At 49.4% G+C, this 19,313-nt stretch overlaps 2 protein-coding genes across 2 annotated transcripts in view; one reads left to right on the top strand and one right to left on the bottom strand.

The window, feature by feature from the left end:
* Nucleotides 1-3,386, top strand: part of TMEM129 (transmembrane protein 129) — a 6,510-nt gene extending 3,124 nt beyond the window's left edge. Inside the window, exons 2-4 of the mRNA XM_015828329.1 lie at nt 821-1,298; nt 2,632-2,791; nt 3,138-3,386. Of these exons, the coding sequence (XP_015683815.1) occupies nt 821-1,298; nt 2,632-2,791; nt 3,138-3,386 (887 nt within the window). The remainder of the gene's footprint in view (nt 1-820; nt 1,299-2,631; nt 2,792-3,137) is intronic.
* Nucleotides 3,387-14,965: 11,579 nt separating this feature from the next.
* LOC107298968 (adiponectin receptor protein 1) overlaps nt 14,966-19,313 on the bottom strand; it is a gene marked incomplete at its 5' end in the record, with an annotated part of 12,539 nt that continues 8,191 nt past the window's right edge. Inside the window, 4 exons of the mRNA XM_015828327.2 lie at nt 14,966-15,101; nt 15,932-16,125; nt 17,578-17,765; nt 19,213-19,313. The exon at nt 19,213-19,313 is cut by the window's right edge and continues 6 nt beyond it. Of these exons, the coding sequence (XP_015683813.2) occupies nt 14,973-15,101; nt 15,932-16,125; nt 17,578-17,765; nt 19,213-19,313 (612 nt within the window). The remainder of the gene's footprint in view (nt 15,102-15,931; nt 16,126-17,577; nt 17,766-19,212) is intronic.

Raw genomic sequence — 19,313 nt, 5'->3', positions numbered from 1 at the left:
CCCCCCCACTCAGGGTCGAGGGGAGGGGGAGACCCAGGGGAGGGAATGACACCCCCCACTTTAGGGTCTAGGACAGAGGGGAGGGGGAGACCCAAGGGGAGGGAATGACCCCCCAACTCAGGGTCTAGGGGAGGGGCAGTGCCAGAGGAGGGGGAGACCCAGGGGAGGGGGAGGGAATGACCCCCCCAGTCAGGGTCTAGGGGAGGGGGAGGGAATGACCCCCCCACTTTAGGGTCTAGGACAGAGGAGGGAATGACACCCCCCACTTCAGGGTCTAGGAGGGAGGGGAGGGGGAGCCCCAGGGGAGGGGGAGGGAATGACCCCCCCCACTTCAGGGTCTAGGGGAGGGGGATGGAATGACACCCCCTACAGGGTCTGGGAAGGGAAGGGGAGACCCAGAGGAGGAGGAGGGAATGATACCCCCCATTTCACGGTCTAAGAGAGAGGGGTGGGGGAGAGAATGACACCCCCCATTGAGGGACTAGGAAGAGGGGAGGGGGAAACCCAAGGGGGGGAGGGAGGAGAAAGGGGAGGGGGAGGCCCAGCGGAGGGGGGAGGGAGAGGAAAAGGAGGGAAGGAAGAAAGGCAGGAGGAAGGAGGGAAGGACAGAAAAGGGAAGAAGGAGAAAGAAACTGGAAGGAAAGGAAGAAGGAAAGGGAGGAGGGAAAGAAATAGCTTGAAAGAAAGATGGAAGAAAGGAAGGAGAAAGGCCAGAGGAAAGCAGGACCGGAAAAAGGAAGGAGAAAGAAAAGACACAGGAAAGGAAGAAGGGAAGAAACAGGTTGGAGGAGAGAAAGAAAGACCTTCCCTTCCTTCCCAGGCTACTACTTGGGCATGTGTTTTGCGGCGCCCGAAAAACAGCTCTGCACCATCTACCAGGCGCCCGATCCGTGGAAGACCTTCCTGGCCGGGGCTGTCCTCCTCCTGGCCCTCGCGGGCACCTTCACCTACACCTGGTCGCAGGACGGCTGGGCCCACCACCCGCTGGTCAAGACCCTGGCCACCTTCGCCCTGCCCCCCCACCCCGGCTGGCGGGCCGTGGCCGCCTCCATCAATGCCGAATTCCGCCGGATCGACAAGTTCGCCACGGGGCCCCCGGGGGCCCGGCTGATCGTGACCGACAGCTGGATCCTCAAGGTCACCACCTACTCCTTGCACGTGGCCCAGCAGCGCGACATCCAGCTGACCGTCGTAGACGCGAGACAGCAAGAGCTGTTGCCGGACGCCGGCATGCCGGCTCAGTTCCTGACCATCCGCGTGGCCAGCGCCAACCCCCAAGTCAAGCCCTTTGACATCCGGTAATGGTTCCGCTCTTAAGAGTAAGGCCCTGGGCACTCACACGAACGAGTCCCCAAGTGCCTGCGATGCTTGCACAAGGGAGGCCCAGCACGCTCGCACGTGTGTCCGAGCGCCTGTGAAGCTTGAACGAGTGAGGCCCCAAGCGCTCGCACGAGGGAGGCCCAGTGTGCTTCCATGAAAGATCACGAGCACTCGCACTCATGTGTCTGAGCATCTGGTAAGCTTGAGTCCCCGAACATTCACAAGTGAGGCCCAGAGCCAATGCACAAGTGAGTTTCAGTGCCCAGGATGCTCGGATGAGTGAGGCCCCAAGCACTGGCATGAGTGAGGCCCAGTGCTTGCACGATAGATCATTCGCATGAGGTCCTGAGCGCTGTGTGTCTGAGCACTCGTAAAGCTTGCATGAATGAGTCCCTGAGCACTCGCAAATGTGGCCCAGAGCCCTTGGACAAGTGAGTCTCGGTGCCCCTGATGCTTGCATGAGTGAGGCCCAGAGTGCTTGCATGAAAGAGACCACAAGGCCCCGAGCGTTTGCATGAGTGAGGCTCAGAGCACTCACACGTATGTCCGAGCACCTGTGAAGCTTGCATGAGTGAGTTCCCAAGTATTCCCGAGTGAGTCTCAGTGCCTGTAATGCTCGCACGAGTTACAGCGCTCGCACGAGTGAGGCCCCAAGCACTAACAGGTATGTCCGAGCACCTGTGAACCTTGCACGAGTCGCCGAGCATTCACGAGTGAGTCTCAGTGCCCGTAATGCTCGCACGAGGCCCAGAGTGCTTGTATGAGTGTGGCCCAGAGCACTCACGCGTGTATCCGAGCACCCCGTCAAGCTTCCATGAGAGTGCCCGAGCATTTGCGAGTGAGGCCCAGAGCCCTTGCACAAGTGAGTGTCGATGACCGTGAGGCACGAATGAGGCCTGAGTGCTCGCACGAGTGAGGCCCAGAATGCTTGCACAAAAGAGACTATGATGCCCCGAGCACTGAAATGTGTGTCCAAGCACGTGTGAAGTCCCTGAATGAGTCCCCGAGTGAGGCCCACATCGCTTGCACAAGTGACTCTCCATGCCTGTGATCCTCGCACGAGCAAGGCCCAGAGCGCTCGCACGAAACACCACGAACCCTCGCACGAGGCCCCGAGCGTCGACACATGTATGTCTCCGAGTACCCGTGATGCTCCAGCCGGCCACTCAACGGGGCCCGGTTGTGGATCCACCACAGACCGGGAGCGTGTCGTGGCCCGCAGGTTGGGGACCCCTGCTCTGGATCTCCCTTTGGAAAAGAAAGGTCCTTCCTTGTCCCAAACCTGACCTCACAGCTTCGTTTTCCTCTCAGGCTCAACTCGTCGGAATACGGGGACCTGCAGGAAAAACTCCAGGCCCCGATCCGGAACGCGGCGCAGGTAGTCATCCATCAGAGCCTGAGCGACCTGTTCCTGGAGACATTCAGCACCCTGGTGGAGAGGAACCAGCCTTACCCGCTGCCCAGCAACCAGGTGAAGTCTCTTCCGCTTTGGATCGGGGGGGATTACGGCTGGTCCCCCACTTACGACGGGTCTGCTTAGTAACCATTCAAAGTTGCCCCAAAAAAAAGTATCCTGGGCCAGCTCTCAGATTTCCAAGCTAACAGGTAGCCCTTCACTTACAACGGGTTCGTTTAGTGACCGAAGTTCATCAATGCTGGAAGGGAGTGAGGTATTGTATATAAATAGACAGCAAACCCTCCCAGCACTGATGTTACCTGGAGGGGTCACAAAACGTCTGTAAGAAAACCACCCAGCTCAAAACATCTCTGCTGACCCCTCTCTTTCCTTCCTTCCTCTCCCCTCCTTCGCCCCGCAGGAGCTGCACCTGTGCATCGGCTGCATGCAGATCCAGGCCAACGTCAAGCTGCTGAAAAACTGCCGGGAGCCGCAGGAGGGCGAATGCCAGCCCTGTTTCTGCTACCCCATGTGGTGCCTCCTCTGCATGGGCAAATGGTTCGCCAGCCAGCAGGACCAGCAGCATCCCGAAACCTGGCTCTCCAGCCACGTGCCTTGTCCCACCTGCCGAGCCAAATTCTGCATTTTGGACGTCTGCTTGGTGCAGTGATGGCTGACGCGTCGAGGCGGCGAGACTCCGCCGAGACAAATCCGATCGGCTGGGTGTCTCTCGTTCCCGGGATGATCTTCGACAGGATGAAATGTTCCTACAATTCCCCCTTTTGATGGTTCGGCAATTTCCATTTCCGAAACGCGGCCCTTTTCAGAAGGGTGGACTTCAACTCCCAGAATCCCTGGCCGAGGGATTCTGGGAGTTGAAGTCCACCCTTCTTAAAGGGGGCCAAACGTCAGAAACGGAACTCTAGGATTGCGGGTTGCGACAAGTAATACTCACTCGTCACCTCCTAAACTGGGACAGGATTTGGCAAATTTCCTACCCCAAATTCCCTTCCCCCCCCCCCAAACTTTCCAATCCCAGAAATAGGAACGACGCCAACAAACTTTCTCGTTAAAAAAAAAAATCCTTATCCACTCCTTGGATTGAGACCGCAATTCTTTTTCCCCTCCCAAACTTTCCAATCCCAGAAATAGGAACGACGCCGACAACAACAAACTTTCTCATTAAAAAAAGAATCCTTATCCACTCCTCGGACTGAGACCGAGTTTGCAAATCCTCTTGTAGCGGCGGCATTCAAAAGACTGATCTCCCTTCCGCAGGGATAATATGTTGGACGATAAATCTAAATTATTGCGGTATTTTTTGAAGGATTTTCTTGGCAAAGGAGATGGGATTTAAGGGCCAGGAACTTGTGGGATTTTTAAAAAAAATTGCTTTTTTTTTTCTTTTTTCCTGGAGCTGAAAATATAGCCGGGAGCAAAGGATCCCGCGTTTGAAGTATTGCTGCACCAAAAATTAAGAATTTGGGATGATAATCTTGTTTTGGGGGGAAGGCTGAATTTTGGTGGTGGGAGGGATAAAAAGGAGAACGACAATCCTTGGAGAGTCTTTTTCTGACAATTTCACCCTTTTCCCAACTAGGGTTCACCAAGTGTATTATTCCGTCGGGAGCCTTGGCGAGCCAAAAACGGAAATTATTTTAATTAGTGAAATTCTTTGCGCACGAGGTGAATTCGAGCATCTGTTGGTTTTGAAATGGAGATTTTACAAACGATTTTCTCTTCGTCTCTCGGGCGAGATTGGTGGGTCTCAAATCTCAGCAATTTGAAAATAGGTGGACTTCGATTCCCAGAATTCCCCAGCTGGCATTCTTTAATGGGTGGACTTCATTTCCCAGAATCCCCCAGCCGGCATTCTTTAATGGGTGGACTTCATTTGCCAGAATTCCCCAGCCGGCATGCTTTAAGAGGGGTGGACTTCAACTCCCAGAATCCCCCAGCTGGCATTATTTAATGGGTGGACTTCATTTCCCAGAATTCCCCAGCCGGCATGCTTTAAGAAGGGTGGACTTTAACTCCCAAAATTAAAGCATGCAGGCTAGGGGATTCTGGGAGTGGAAGTCCTCCCCTCTTAAAGCACGCTGGCTGGGGGATTCTGGGAGTTGACGTCAACCCCTCTCAATGCATTCCAGCTGAGGGATTCTGGGAATTGAAGTCCTCCCCTCTTAATGCATGCCGGCTGGGGGATTCTGGGAGTGGAGGTCCTCCCCTCTTAAAGCACGCTGGCTGGGGGATTCTGGGAATTGAAGTCAACCCCTCTTAATGCATGCTGAGTTGGACGGTGATGACTTAAGCAAAGTTAAATTTCTTTCCCCCCCCCCCCAAATATCTTGAACTCGCCACCGGTCCGGGTGAGCCACAGCAAGGAAATGTGTTGTGGGTGTTTGCAAACACAGCCGCTTACGTGAAAACTTGCACCTTAGCTTACACACCTAGGTTTCCCAAGGTGTGTGGGACTTTCAATTCCCAGAATTCCCCAGTCAGTGCAGCAGCCCGTGAGAATTCTGGGTAAGTCTAGAAGTAAGTAAATCCTTCACTGGTGGAGTGATGTTTTTTTCAACTGCTCTTAAATCTTTGCGTAGTTTACTCGGTAGAAAAGGGAGATTTTAAACTGAAAAATAGCAAAAGATGAGCAACTTATTAAAAACAATTAGAAATTAAACATTCCAGTTGAGAAATATCCGGAAAAGCATTATCCAGTATTATATTGACGACCGGAAGAAATCCTGTTTCGTTTTTCAACGTTCCTACACGGAATCTGGCGAATAAAAAATTGCCACTTTTGTGAGTTCAAAACCCTTCTTTGTCCGTTTTCTTTGATTACTCCGGGTTTTGAGTCCCGTTACTGACTTCAAATTCGTTTACGCAGGTAGTCCTCGACATTAACAGCCACAACTCAGCCTGAAACTGCTGTCGCTAAGCGAGACGACGGTTCCGTGAGCTTTGCCCCCCCCTTTGGCGACTTCTCTTGGCACGTGCGTTCAGCAACTCCCTGCCGTTGTTCGGTTTGCAACGCTGTCAATCAGGTGAAGCCAGGACGCTGCGACCACCATAAAGATGAGCCCGATGCCAAGCGTCTGAAATTTTGGTCACGTGACGCACGGGGCTGCTGCAACCGTCATAAGTGTGAAAGTCCCTGTGAGTGAACTGTTGTAAGCCGAGGACGACAGCTGCTTTAGTAAGGCAAGATTCTGTCTACAGACGAGGCGCAATAAAGGAACATTTCAAGGGCGAGGACTCGTAAATTTAACTTTTTTCCGCTGCTGTTTAGAATTTCGAACGGTTACTAAACCGTCGTTAAGTCGAGAAGTCTCTGAATTTCTCGTAAGCAATTATGAATGGCTCCCAACCATAAGACTTTCCTAAAGAAGAATCAACTATTGGCAAATAGGTCACGATGTGCTACCCCTGTCACGCACACAATTAACTCTGGTTTAGTGAGTTAGCAATTCACCCCAAACCCAGAAGTGTCCCAATCTGAGTCCAGCTGCAAATAGACCAAGGTTCGTCCACCGAGCAATGGCCTGAGCATCCACAAAACCCTTGAAAGTTGCTCAAATGGAACAATTCCACCAAACTTTGATCCACCAGGCGAAACTTAAAAGCCACCCACGAGAGCACCCAAGGCAAGAAAAGTTCGGAGTCTCCGACGCAGGGTTCCAAACACGGCGTCAATCCAGAGTGAAGCAGGAATCACAGAGCTCATGGGGCAAGAATAGTTCCGAGTCTCCAAACATGGCGTCAATCCAGAGTGAAGCAGGAATCACGAGAACTCACCGGAACGAGAAAAGTTCCGAATCTACGACGCATGATTCCAAACACGGTGTCAATCCAGAGTGAAGCAGGAATGAAAGCACTTATGGAGCAATAAAAGTTCCAAGTCTCAGACGTATGATTCCAAACACGACATCAATCCATAGTGAAGCAAGAATTACAAGAGCTCATGGGGCAACTTCCGAGTCTCCAATGCATGATTCGAAACACGGCGTCAATCCAGAGTGAAGCAGGAATCGCGACGAGCGCTCATGGGGCGAGAAAAGTTCAGAGTCTCCGACGCACGATTCCAAACACGGTGTCAATCCAGAGTGAAGCAGGAATCACGACAATCTCATGGGGCGAGAAAAGTTCAGAGTCTCCGACGCAGGATTCCAAACACGGCGCCAATCCAGAGTGAAGCAGGAATCACAACGATCCAACACAGAGCTAGAAAACTCACAAGGAGAAACCCCTCTTCCAACAAGTAGGCTGAAACAGTAGGAAAAACAACCCCTTTTATTATTATTATTATTATTTACAGACCTGCAAAACGTCCAGAAAAGCAAATGCGACAAAACTCGATTTCTTCCAAACGGAAAATTATCCAAAGGCAAAGGGCAAACAACATACGACTCGGCGAACCATGATTCCTTCACAAACGGTGGCCTTCGGCCACCAGCACCTCCCACACCTTCCCTTTTATTATGCAGCCCGAGGCGTGGCTTCCTAATGCCGTCTCCTTTGCCTTTGGAGCCGCCCCGTTGCAGTCCTCTGTCCGACTCTCGTTGCCTGTCGGCGTTTGCGAGCATCTGCGATGTCTTCCGGCTGCGAATCCTCACAGTCTGTGTCTCAACCTGTGCACGAGTGGAGGGGCCAGGCTCCTCGTCAGATTGTAAGTCTTGGAGCTCCTCAGAGCCTTCCTCTGACTGATGGCACTCCAGGCCCCTCCTCCTCTTCCTCCTCGGATTCCCCAGACTCAGCCGTCGGATCCACGGGCTGGCGAGGAATCACAACACGAGTAGTCTGGCTGACCTTTTCTGCTCCTGCCTTTCCTCTGCCCTGCGTGTTCTCGGATGAGGAGCAGAAGTCAATTCCTCCTCCTCTTCTCCGCTGGCTGTCGGCTGCATTAAGCTTTCCCCAGCTGGAGCCTCCACCAAATCCCACCCGGCGGCCGTTCAGAGCCGTCAATCAACTCAGTTCTTGACCGAGCGGTTTATCCTTCCCTGTCCGGGAGTCATTCAAGGGAAGACATCGCACCGACGAGAACATAAAAGACAGAACATGATCTACTAATTTAAAAAGGTTTTATTGCTCTTACAATCTCTTACAATCGTGGCTATTTTACAAACTGCAGGAATGGAGCGTCGTCACGAAGACGTCGCCTCCGTCCGAAAAAAGAACAGAAAAAAAAAGAAGAAATATACTGGAATACATCTGTTCTTAATTGAACCTTTACATCTACATGATAAACTGCGTCATCCCGATTGTTACCGCAACAACAGAGGTGTTAATAGAGATTTTTGCCCCACCAACTATCGTTTTAGTTCCTTTCATAAATACATTATATACCTTGGTATCTTGGTTTATTAACATAGGTTTGACTACTTCTATTATCCTCATTGTTCCCGTAAAATGCTTTTAAAAAGCATTTTGTGTGTGTGTGTAGCTTGCCTCACCGATTTAATATTTGGGAATGTTTCTATCGGGGTCCTTTATACTGACGATCATAATCGTTCTCGCAGCAGCGGCCTTCCGGAACTCCCTCCAGATTGGAGAATCATAGAAATCAAAATTAAATCAAAGTTTCCCCAGATTAAGCCAAGGACAGCTGTTTTAAAGTGAGTTCCGCTCCGTTTTTACAGCCTGGTTTTGTCACGGTTGAGTGAACTCGGGGCGGTCATTAAGTGAATCGTGCAGTGGGTTAAGCACATCTTGCTTTCCCGACATTTGGACCCCACTCGTCAGACGATCGGAAAAGGGGAATCGCATGCCAGCGGCATCCATCGTAAACGCACGGCAGTTACGAAGTGCCTGAATTTTGAGACGAGACGGTGGGAACGCCGCCACGGTCCACCAAGTGGGAAAAGTCGTCAAGTCGCTTGTTTCACCGCCGTGGTAACTTCAGACACTAAATGAACGGTTGTTAAGTCAGCTTGTGTAGCTAGCGTCTGTTCAAGTAGTGACTTTACAAGAAACATCCTGACAGAACAATTAACCAGTGGAACAACCTGCCACCAGGAAGCGATGAATGCTCCAACACTGGAAGTATTTAAGGAGACTGGACAGCCATTTGTCCAAAATGGTATAGGGTTTCCTGCCTGACCAGGGGGTTGGACTAGATGACCTCCAAGGTCCCTTCCAACTTTATTATTGTCTAGGATACTGGCAAATTGTCTTTTTAACATATATTACAAAAAATAGTCTTGGGGACACACACACACATAAACACCCTTGCGTCCGCAGCCATCTTTGATGGATATCAAAAGGAAGAGCTGAGATAACCACTCACACAGATGGTGGCCGTGAATGGATGCCGCTCACAGTTGTGCGCTAATTTTTTGCACGTTGTGTAGCCGGGCAGTTGTGCGACATCTTAGCGTATCACCGAGATCTGTTTTAAGACAACTTTTTTCGGCTTTTTAATTTAGCCGTTTCCTTCTCGGCTCCCAAGATGGACTCCCCAACAGTCAACCAAACACAACATTGGGAAGGCTGTGGAACGAGGTCAGGTAGTCCTCGGCTTAACGGCCGCAATTGGGATCAGAACTGCACAGCGCTGCGCTTGATGACGTTCCCTAGTTGGGTCGTGAAACGTCTGCCAGGAAACAAGCAAGCGCAGAGCCCACCAAGAACTCCACAGATCAGAATTTTTCATTGCTAGACAAGTGAGTCACGCCCAATTTTACCCCTTTTCCCCCCGCCATGGTCGTTAAATGAATTATGAGGTTGTTAAGTGAATCCACCTTCCCCCGTTTTGACTTTGCTTGTCGGAACACAAGCTGGGAAGGTCGGAAACGGCCATCGCGTGACCTGGGACCTTGCCACCGTCCTAATTACATGGCAGTTGCCAACGCCCGCGTTTCAATCACGTGACTGTGCGGATGCGGTAATGGTCGTGAGCATGAGGACTGGCCGCACGTGCGAGGACCAGTGTTTAAAGTCACTTTTTTTCCAGTGCCGCCGTAAGTTCAAATCGTCGGTTACCAAACGGTGGTAAGCCGAGAACTGCTTGAACGGTTTTTTTTAAAAAAAAAAAAAGATTTTAATTTTTTCATTTCGAAAGAGAAGATCAAGATGGAAACTTGTGAAAGTTTACATTCTTCCTGGGGACTTTTGTTGTCGGCGATAAAAGTCTAGGAAATTCAGATTCAGACGTTCCGGCAAAAATGCAAAATATTTTGGGCTCAGTCCGTCCTGCGGATCTTCAAAAAATATATATATAACAACAACCCACATTAAGTTCCTTCTCGTGTTAATCAGTCACACAACATGAATCAACAACACAATGGAGGGTTGCCTCCAGTTCAGGGTTTTCTCAACTGAGAACTGTTTGAAGTTACGACGGCATTAAAAAAAGCCGCTTTTGACCTTTTCCACGCTTATCAGCCTTGCACCATCCTCGTGGTCATGTGATCAACATCCAGATGTTTGGCAACTGGCACGCACTTATGACGGTTCAAGTGTTCCCGGCGTTCGCGTGATCCTCTTTCGCAACCGTCTAACGAGTGAAGTCAACGGGAAAGCCGGAATTGCTTAACGTCCGGGTGACTAACTTAACGGCCGTGATTCGCTTAACGACTGTGGCAAAAAAGGTCATAAACTGGGGCAAAGCTGACGTAACAAATGTCTCGCTTAACACTGGAAACCTGGGGGCCGAGTTGTCATAAATCAAGGACTACCTGTAGCAAGGTAGACAATCATTGGAAGATGGTCTTAACGTCCTTCCAGCACGTTTGAACCAAGCTTGGGACAGTAGCTCTTCTCACAAAGCTGGGATATATCTGGAGCCTAAGAATGCGACACAACGCACCACAAGTTGCGGACCGTGAGTCGGAAGGCGGCAAGCGAGGCAGACTACCGAAACACGGCAGAACGTCTCCGCAACTTCTGTTAACTGGGTTACGTCGTGAGGTAATCTCCGTGTTGAGGGAACTGAATCATCAATGGTTGCGTGGTACACAAACGCCGCAATGACGGACTTCGCACAGCCAGCCCTGGGATGGTTTAGTGAAGTGGACTCATGAAAGCAGCAAGGTCAGACAGGCAAACTATGGTAGGCCGATTCTGTTTACGGCTAAAGGTGGACTTTCCTTGGCTGTGGAGGTCTTCTCTGCGTTCTAACCTGTCCTGATGCAAATAATACAACTGAATGGTGGGCATTGCCGTTTTTTTGTGTGATGAACGGAGAGATGGGAAGAGGTTGCGTCTTCAGTGGATCAAAAAGGTCGGGAAATTCGAACCGGTTCCTCCCAAGACCATCAGCCCTTTGACTGAACTAAGACGCGAAGATCTTCTTATTTAAGTTTACAAACAGTGGCAGTGGATCAGATTGAGTTGAGAGCGATGACTCAGTGCTGGTTGGGATCTTATGAAAGCAGCTACATCGCAACAACCCAACAGTGTCCTGGAGCTCATTCGAGCAGCTGCATCTCAATGTCCGGCATGGGTTTGGAGCTTATTATAGCAGCTATGTCTCACTAACCGGGCACTGATTGGAAGCTCGTGACGACAACTACATCTCAACATCCCAGCACTGGTTGGAAGCTCATGAAAACCGCTACATCTTAACAATCCAGCACTGATTTGCAGCATGTAAAATAGCTACATCTCAACACCCAACAAGGCTTTAATGCTCATTAATGCACCTCCGTCTCAACAACCCAGAACTGCTTTGAAGCTCATAAAAGCAGCCATATTGCAAAAACCCGGCACTAGTTCGAAGCTCATTAAAGCAGTTACATCGCAACAACCCAGCACTCCTTTGCAGCGTGTCAAACAGCTACATCTCAAAATCTGACAAGGCTTTTAGGCTCATAACAACCCACACTGATTCCAACATCATGAAAGCAGCCACACTGCAACAATCTAGCACCGCTTCAATGCTCATGAAAGCAGCTACATCTCAACAAACTGGCACTAGTTCGAAGCTCATGAAAGCAGCTACATCTCAACAAACTGGCACTAGTTCGAAGCTCATGAAAGCAGCTACATCTAACAACCCAGCACTGCTTTGAAGTTCATAAAAGCAGCTACATCTCAACCTCAGCAATAGTTCAAAGCTCATCAAAGCAGCTAAATCTCAACAACCCATCACTGCTTTGAAGCTGATGAAAGTGGCTACATCTCAACAACCCAATACTAGTTCAAAGCGGCTACATCTCAACAACTCAGCAATGCTTTGAAGCTCATCAAAGCAGCTACATCTCAAGAACCCAATACTAGTTCAAAACAGCTACCTCTCAACAACTAAGCAATGCTTCGAAGCTCATCAAAGCAGCTACATCTCAACAACTCAGCAATAGTTCAAAGCTCATCAAAGCAGTTACCTCTCAACAACCCATCACTGCTTTGAAGCTGATGAAAGCGGCTACATCTCAACAACCCAATACTAGTTCAAAGCGGCTACATCTCAACAACTCAGCAATGCTTTGAAGCTCATCAAAGCAGCTACATCTCAAGAACCCAATACTAATTCAAAGCGGCTACCTCTCAACAACTAAGCAATGCTTCGAAGCTCATCAAAGCAGCTACATCTCAACAACTCAGCAATAGTTCAAAGCTCATCAAAGCAGCTACCTCTCAACAACCCATCACTGCTTTGAAGCTCATCAAAGCAGCTACCTCTCAACAACTCAGCAATAGTTCAAAGCTCATCAAAGCAGCTACTTCTCAACAACTCAGCACTGCTTTGAAGCTCATCAAAGCAGCTACATCTCAACAATAGTTCAAATCTCATCAAAGCGGCTACCTCTCAACAACCCATCACTGCTTTGAAGCTCATCAAAGCGGCTACCTCTCAACAACCCATCACTGCTTTGACGCTCAAAGCAGCTATCTCTCAATAACCCATCACTGCTTAGAAGCTCATCAAAGCAGCTACCTCCAACAACTCAGCACTGCTTTGAAGCTCATCAAAGCAGCTACATCTCAACCCATCACTGCTTTGAAGCTCATCAAAGTGGCTACATCTCGACAACCCAATACTAGTTCAAAGCTGCTACATCTTAACAACTCAGCACTGCTTTGAAGCTCATCAAAGCAGCTACCTCTCAACAACTCAGCAATAGTTCAAAGCTCATCAAAGCAGCTACCTCTCAACAACCCCTCACTGCTTTGAAGCTGATGAAAGCTGGGAACGGGCCGATTTCCGCCCCTGGCGAGCCAAACCTGTTGTGTAATCCATCCGAAACAACAGGAAGGCCTTTGCTGTCTTATCTCGCGACGCGTGCCATCATGACTGTACGAGGGCAGAAGTGATAATACTTGCTAAAACGAGTAAGATGAAAACTCACCGCTGGATTCGTTCCTATCGGGAGATCTGTGGGAGAGATGGGAAGGATAACTCCTTCCTCAAACGCCGGTCAGGAAGAAGTTGGGACAGCACTTTTTCCAACTCACAACTTGCGTTCAGTGGCCTCAGCTTTCCGCAGCTCGCGAAAGCCGGTGCTTCTTAATAAAAAAAAAAAGGGGCTACCAGATTTCTTATTATTTCGAACACGGCTCTCCTCCTACACAATCTACAATTAACAGTAAGCTTTTAGGAAACGAGAGGGCCCCTAGGAAACAAATCAAGAAATACTGATAAGAGTATTTGTATCTCAGGGAAGGGACTGTGTTGTCCTTGGTGCTCTCCGAGCTGGGTGGCTTTCTCGCAGATGTTTCATGGCCCAACTAGGGAACGTCATCAGCGCTAGAACGGAGTAGGATTTGTGGAGAGGACTGTGAGGTCCTTGGTCCTCTCTTCGCAAACATTTCAGAGCCTAACTAGGGAACATCATCAGCGCTAGAACGGAATAGGATGTGTGGAGAGGAGGAGGAGAACCGTGGGGTCAGTTCTAAGCTCGGTCCTTTCTTCGCCAACATTTCACGACCCAACTAGGGAACATCGTCAGCGCTAGAACGGTGTAGGATTTGTGGAGAGGAAGAGGAGAACTGTGGGGTCCTTGGTGCTCTCTGAGCTGGGTGGTTTTCTCGGAGACGTTTCCTGACCCAACTAGGGAACGTCATCAATGCTAGAAGGGAGTTGGGTGTGCCGAGAGGAGGAGGATGACAACTGTGAGATCCTTGGTGCTCCCTTTCTTCACAAACATTTCAGAACCCAACTAGGGAATATAGTCAGCGCTAGAACGGCGTAGGATTTGTGGAGAGGAGGAGGACGGGCTGTGGGGTCCTTGGTGCTCTCCGAGCTTCGTCCTTTCTTCGCAAACATTTCACGACCCAACTAAGGAACAACATCAGTGCCAAAAGGGACTGTATATACACGGAGAGCGAACCCCCCCTTTCCTTCTACCACTGATGATGTTCCCTAGTTGGGTCACGAAACGTCTGGGAGAGAAAATCGCCAAGCCCAAGTAAGAAATAGAGATGGAGTAGCAGTAAGGCCAAGGCCACTTCAGGTGGAGAACTCAACTCTCGTGACCCTCGGCCGTGCTGTTAGACAGAAGCTTTGCGACACACCGGAGCGTCCTTCGTCTGTCTCACGTCAGCGACAACCTTGCCATATCGTTGCTCCACTTATCTTCACCTGTCGGCGCAGGTGGCCTGTTGCTAACCAGAAGCTCCGCCCCCTTAAAACCCTCCTCCCTGCGTTGTGCACGGCAAGAAAAAAGTAACGGATCGAGAAAGTCAAAGGGGACGACTCGGAGGGGACACGGAAGATCCAGCTAAAAGGACCATGTAGTAAGAAGCAAGGCTAAGCCCCTGGATTGAGTAGATACGTGCACACCCGTTGAACCCACCTCCCTCGACCCAATTCCCCAACACCCCCGGAATCCACAGCTTCAGACTGTTTATTTCAAGTGCCTCCACGCCAAAAGTCACAGCAGCTCGGCAACTCCGAATCCCATTCGCCTGCCCGGCGTGCAGTTCCACCGACGATGCGCCAGGATCCAGCAGCCGACGGGCAGCACGTCTTAAATATTAAATACTTTCCTTTTAGCCATACGTGATTTTGTCGAGAACGTCCGCGAAACAGTCCGGGGGAATTCCTCGACGGAGCTATCTCCCCGCCGAGCGAGACATTCCCGAGGGGAAACGAGGAAGCCGACGAGCCGCGCTGGCGGCGGCCTCAGGAACGAGACGCTCTGCTCTCCTTCCTCACCAGGCGACCTCGACGTCGTCGCCGAGTTTCAGTTTTTAATTTTTGTCTTTTTTTTTTTTTAATAAAAAAAGCTATCTTTCGGTTTTAGTCGAGAAATAGAAAATCCGCCGGGAAGAAGAAAAAAGCCCTACGGGAACTTTTGCGCTCCACTTCCCGCGCTTCTTAAAGCAGCGAGTCGTCCGTGCAGCCGCCTTCCAGCCCGTAGCGGAACTCCTGCAGGTTGGAGACGCCGTAAAAATGGACGAAGGCCGCGGCCACCACCAGGACGTGGAAAATTTGATGGGACTGGAACTGCAGAAAGACAAAAAAGACGATTCAAGATTTGGGAGGACCAACGCAACCCGGCGCCGGTTTCGGTCGAAAGGAATAGTCCGGTTTTACCGTATCCTGTCTACTCCTTGGTCTGACGTCACGGTTGGATGTGGGTTAGGTTAGGATCGGTGTCCTGAGCTACTAGCATTTTTTTTTAGGCTGCGGACACCATTAAATTGGGGTCCGGAGCGGGGGGAGGGGGGAAAGAAGGGGTGGTCGCAGTGTCCTGGGCTTACGTAATCAAAATTCAGACGCTTAGCAAACGACTCGTATTTACGACGGTCGCAGCGTCCCGGGGTCACATGATTAAAATTCAGACTCTTGGCAACCGATTTGTATTTATGACGGTTGCAGCGTCCCGTGGTCACGTGATTAAAATTCAGATTCTGGGAAACCGTCTCGTATTTATGACGGTCGCAGCATCCCGGGGTCCCGTGATCGAAATTCAGACGCTTGGCAACCGACTCGTATTTATGACGGTCACAGCGTCCCGGGGTCACGTGATCAAAATTCAGACGCTTGGCAACTGACTTGTATTTATGACGGTCGCAGCGTCCCTGGGGTCACGGGATCAAAATTCAGATGCTGGGCAACCGACTCGTATTTACAACGGTCGCAGCGTCCCTGGCTCAGGTGATCGAAATTCAGACATTTGGCAACCGATTCGTATTTGGGACGGTTGTGTCAATTGTGGAAAGTTGAGGACTATGGGTTTTCTACACGCAAGAACTTATCTAGATGGGTTTGGACTACAAATCCCATCGCTGCCTCCTCCACGCCTTGAAAATCTCAGCCGGAAAGAAACTCACCCAAATGTCAAACTTGCCCGGGAAGAATCTTTCGGGAATACGAGCAGCGTAGAGGCCGGCTCCGGTGATGTACATCACGGCCATCAGGAAGAACCATCCCATCTGCCCCACCGAGGTGGCCTTGGTGAAGCCCTCCGCGATGGTGAAGTGCATTGTGGGTACGACGCCGCTCAGGCCCAGCCCGAGGAAGACCCCTAAGAGAGGAATGAGACACCCGTCAGCATCCCAGCAAGGCCTCCCCTCTTAAAGCATGCCGGTTGGGGGATTCTGGGAGTGGAAGTCCAATCCTCTTAAAGCATGCCGGTTGGGGGATTCTGGGAGTTGAAGTCCTCCCCTCTTAAAGCATGTCGGCTGGGGGATTCTGGGAGTCGAAGTCCTCCCCTCTTAAAGCATGCTGGATAGGGGATTCTGGGAATGGAAGTCCAGCCCTCTTAAACCATGCTGGCTGGGGGATTCTGGGAGCTGAATTCCTCCCCCCCCGCTTAAAGCATGGCCGGCTGGGGGATTCTGGGAGTTGAAGTTGAAGACTTTCTCCTTCTCCCATGCCAAAGCCTCCCTTGACGCAAAGTCTTGGTTTCCTTCCGTCTTCCGGAACAAATACCAGAATTCCCCAACAAGGATGTTGGGAAATGGAAGAAGGCCTGAGCAGGGGGTTGGACTAGATGACCTCCAAGGTCCCTCCCAACTTTTTTATTATTATTATTATTATTATTATTATTATTATTATTATTATTATTATTATTATCATCATCATCATCATCATCATCATCATCATCTTTTATTCATTAAATATGAACTTCAGTCAATTGAACGGTCAAATAATAATATTATCTTTTATTCATTAAACATGAACCTCAAGTCAACTGAATGTTCAAATAATAATATTGTTTATTCATTAAATATGAACCTGTCAATTGAACGTTCAAATAATAATCTTTTATTCATTAAACATGAACCTCAATTGAACGTTCAAATAATAATTATCTTTTATTCATTAAACATGAACCTCAATTGAACGTTCAAATAATATCGTTTATTCATTAAACATGAACCTGTCAATTGAACATTCAAATAATTATTATTTTATTCACTAAACATGAACCTCAACTGAATGTTCAAATATTATTATTATTATTCTTTTATTCCTTAAACATGAACCTCAATCAATTGAATGTTCAAATAATAATTATTATCTTTTATTCCTTAAACATGAACCTCAATTGAATGTTCTAATAATAATATTATCTTTTATTCATTAAACATGAACCTCAGTCAACTGAACATTCAAACAGTAATAATAATATCGTTTATTAATTAAACATGAACCTGTCAATTGAACATTCAAATAATTATTATTTTATTCACTAAACATGAACCTCAACTGAATGTTCAAATAATATTATTATTATTATCTTTTATTCCTTAAACATGAACCTCAGTCAACTGAATGTTCAAATAATTATTATCTTTTATTCATTAAACATGAACCTCAATTGAATGTTCTAATATTATCTTTTATTCATTAAACATGAACCTCAGTCAATTGAACATTCTAATAATAATAATAATAATAATAATAATATCATCATCATCATCATCATCATTATTATTTCTTCTCAAGCGATCCGGAAAAATCCCATCCGTACCTGCTCGGGTCTGCCTGTGCTTGGGGGTGGCGAAGCGGTCCCACTGAGCGACGATAATGGCAGAGATGCCCAGAACGCAGACGATGGACAGATAAATGAGTCGTGGCTGGGGAGAGCAGTAGAAGGAGTAGTAGAGCCATGGCACAAAACTCCCCATAATCAGCAGGGCGATTCCGGAATAATCCAACCTGGGAAGCCGACACCGAAAGGAGAGAGCGTTGTCAAAAATTACAGGAAGTTCCTGACTTACGACATTACCTGTTTAATGACCGTTCGCTTGTCAGGAACACTAGAAGTTCCCACGGTACTCTACTATTCTGTAAGGATCCCTTGCTTGAGCAGGGGGTTGGACTAGATAACCTCCCAGGCCCCTTCCAACTCTGTCATTCTATGATTCTGATATGGTCGCCCGCTTGAGCAGGGGGTCGGACAAGATGACCTCCCAGATCCCTTCCAAGTCTGTCACTCTGATTCTGTAAGGGTCTTCTGCATGAGCAGCGGTTGGACTAGATGACCTCTGAGGTCCCGTCCATCTCCATGAGTCTATGATTCTGTGTGGGTCGCCCGCTTGAGCAGAGGGTTGGACTAGATGACCTCCAGGTGCATTCCAACTCTTATTATTCTAAAATTCTGTAAGGGTTTCCTGCTTGAGTAGGCGTTGGACTAGATGACCTCCGAGATCCCTTCCCACTCTGTCATTCTATGATTCTGTTAGGGTCTCCTGCTTGAGCAGGGGGTTGGACTAGATGTTCTCCCAGGTCCCTTCCAACTCTTATGATTCTGTAAGGATCTCCTGCTGGAGCAGGGGGTTCGACTAGATAACCTCCCAGGTCCCTTCCAACTCTATTATTCTATGATTCTGTATAGGGGTCTCTTAGATGACCTCCAAGGTCCCTTCCAACTCTGATTCTGTAAGTATCTCCTGCTTGAGCAGGGGGTTGGACTAGATGACCTTCCAGGCTCCCTTCCAACTCTGTCATTCTATGATTCTGTAAGGGTCTCCTGCTTGAGCAGGGGGTTGGACTAGATGACCTCCAAGGTCCCTTCCAACTCTGTCATTCTATGATTCTGATATGGTCGCCCGCTTGAGCAGGGGTTGGACTGGATGACCTCCCAGGTCCCTCCCAACTCTGCTATTCCATGATTCTGTAAGGGTCTCCTGCTTGAGCAGGGGGTTGGACTAGATGATCTTCCAGGTCCCTTCCATCTCCATGGGTCTATGATTCTGTAAGGGTCTCCTGCTCAAGCAGGGGGTTGGACTAGATGACCTCTGAGGTCCCTTCCCACTCTATAATTCTATAAGAATCTCCTGCTCGAGCAGGGGGCTGGACTAGATGACCTCCCAGGTCCCTTCCAACGCTGTTCTTCTACGATTCTGTAAGGGTCGCCCGCTCGAGCAGGGGGGTTGGACTAGATGACCTCCCAGGCTCCCTTCCCCGCCCTGTCAGTCCGCGACTCTCAGCGTGGAAGAACCGCTCCCAACGTCCATTTTCTTCTAAGTTCGAACACGGCGGTGTCGTCATTCGGCACGGTCCCCCCTCGACGCGCCGTCGTTAAGTCGAGGACCAGCGTTCAAGGCAAAACACCCCCACCCACCCAGAGAACCGGTTCCGGGTTCCGGTTCCGGCAACTCACTTGGAGAAGGTCCGCGACACCTTCTCGGAATGGCAGTAGACGGTGTGGAAGAGCCAGGAGAAGCTGAGACACAGCACGGCGCCCAGGAAGAACATCCCGAA

This window comes from Protobothrops mucrosquamatus, unplaced genomic scaffold (genome assembly GCF_001527695.2).
Source record: "Protobothrops mucrosquamatus isolate PMUCROS unplaced genomic scaffold, P.Mucros_1.0 scaffold4405, whole genome shotgun sequence".
Lineage (NCBI taxonomy): Eukaryota > Metazoa > Chordata > Lepidosauria > Squamata > Viperidae > Protobothrops > Protobothrops mucrosquamatus.
Note: the sequence above shows the minus strand (reverse complement) of the source record. Positions and strands in the feature narration are given on the sequence as shown.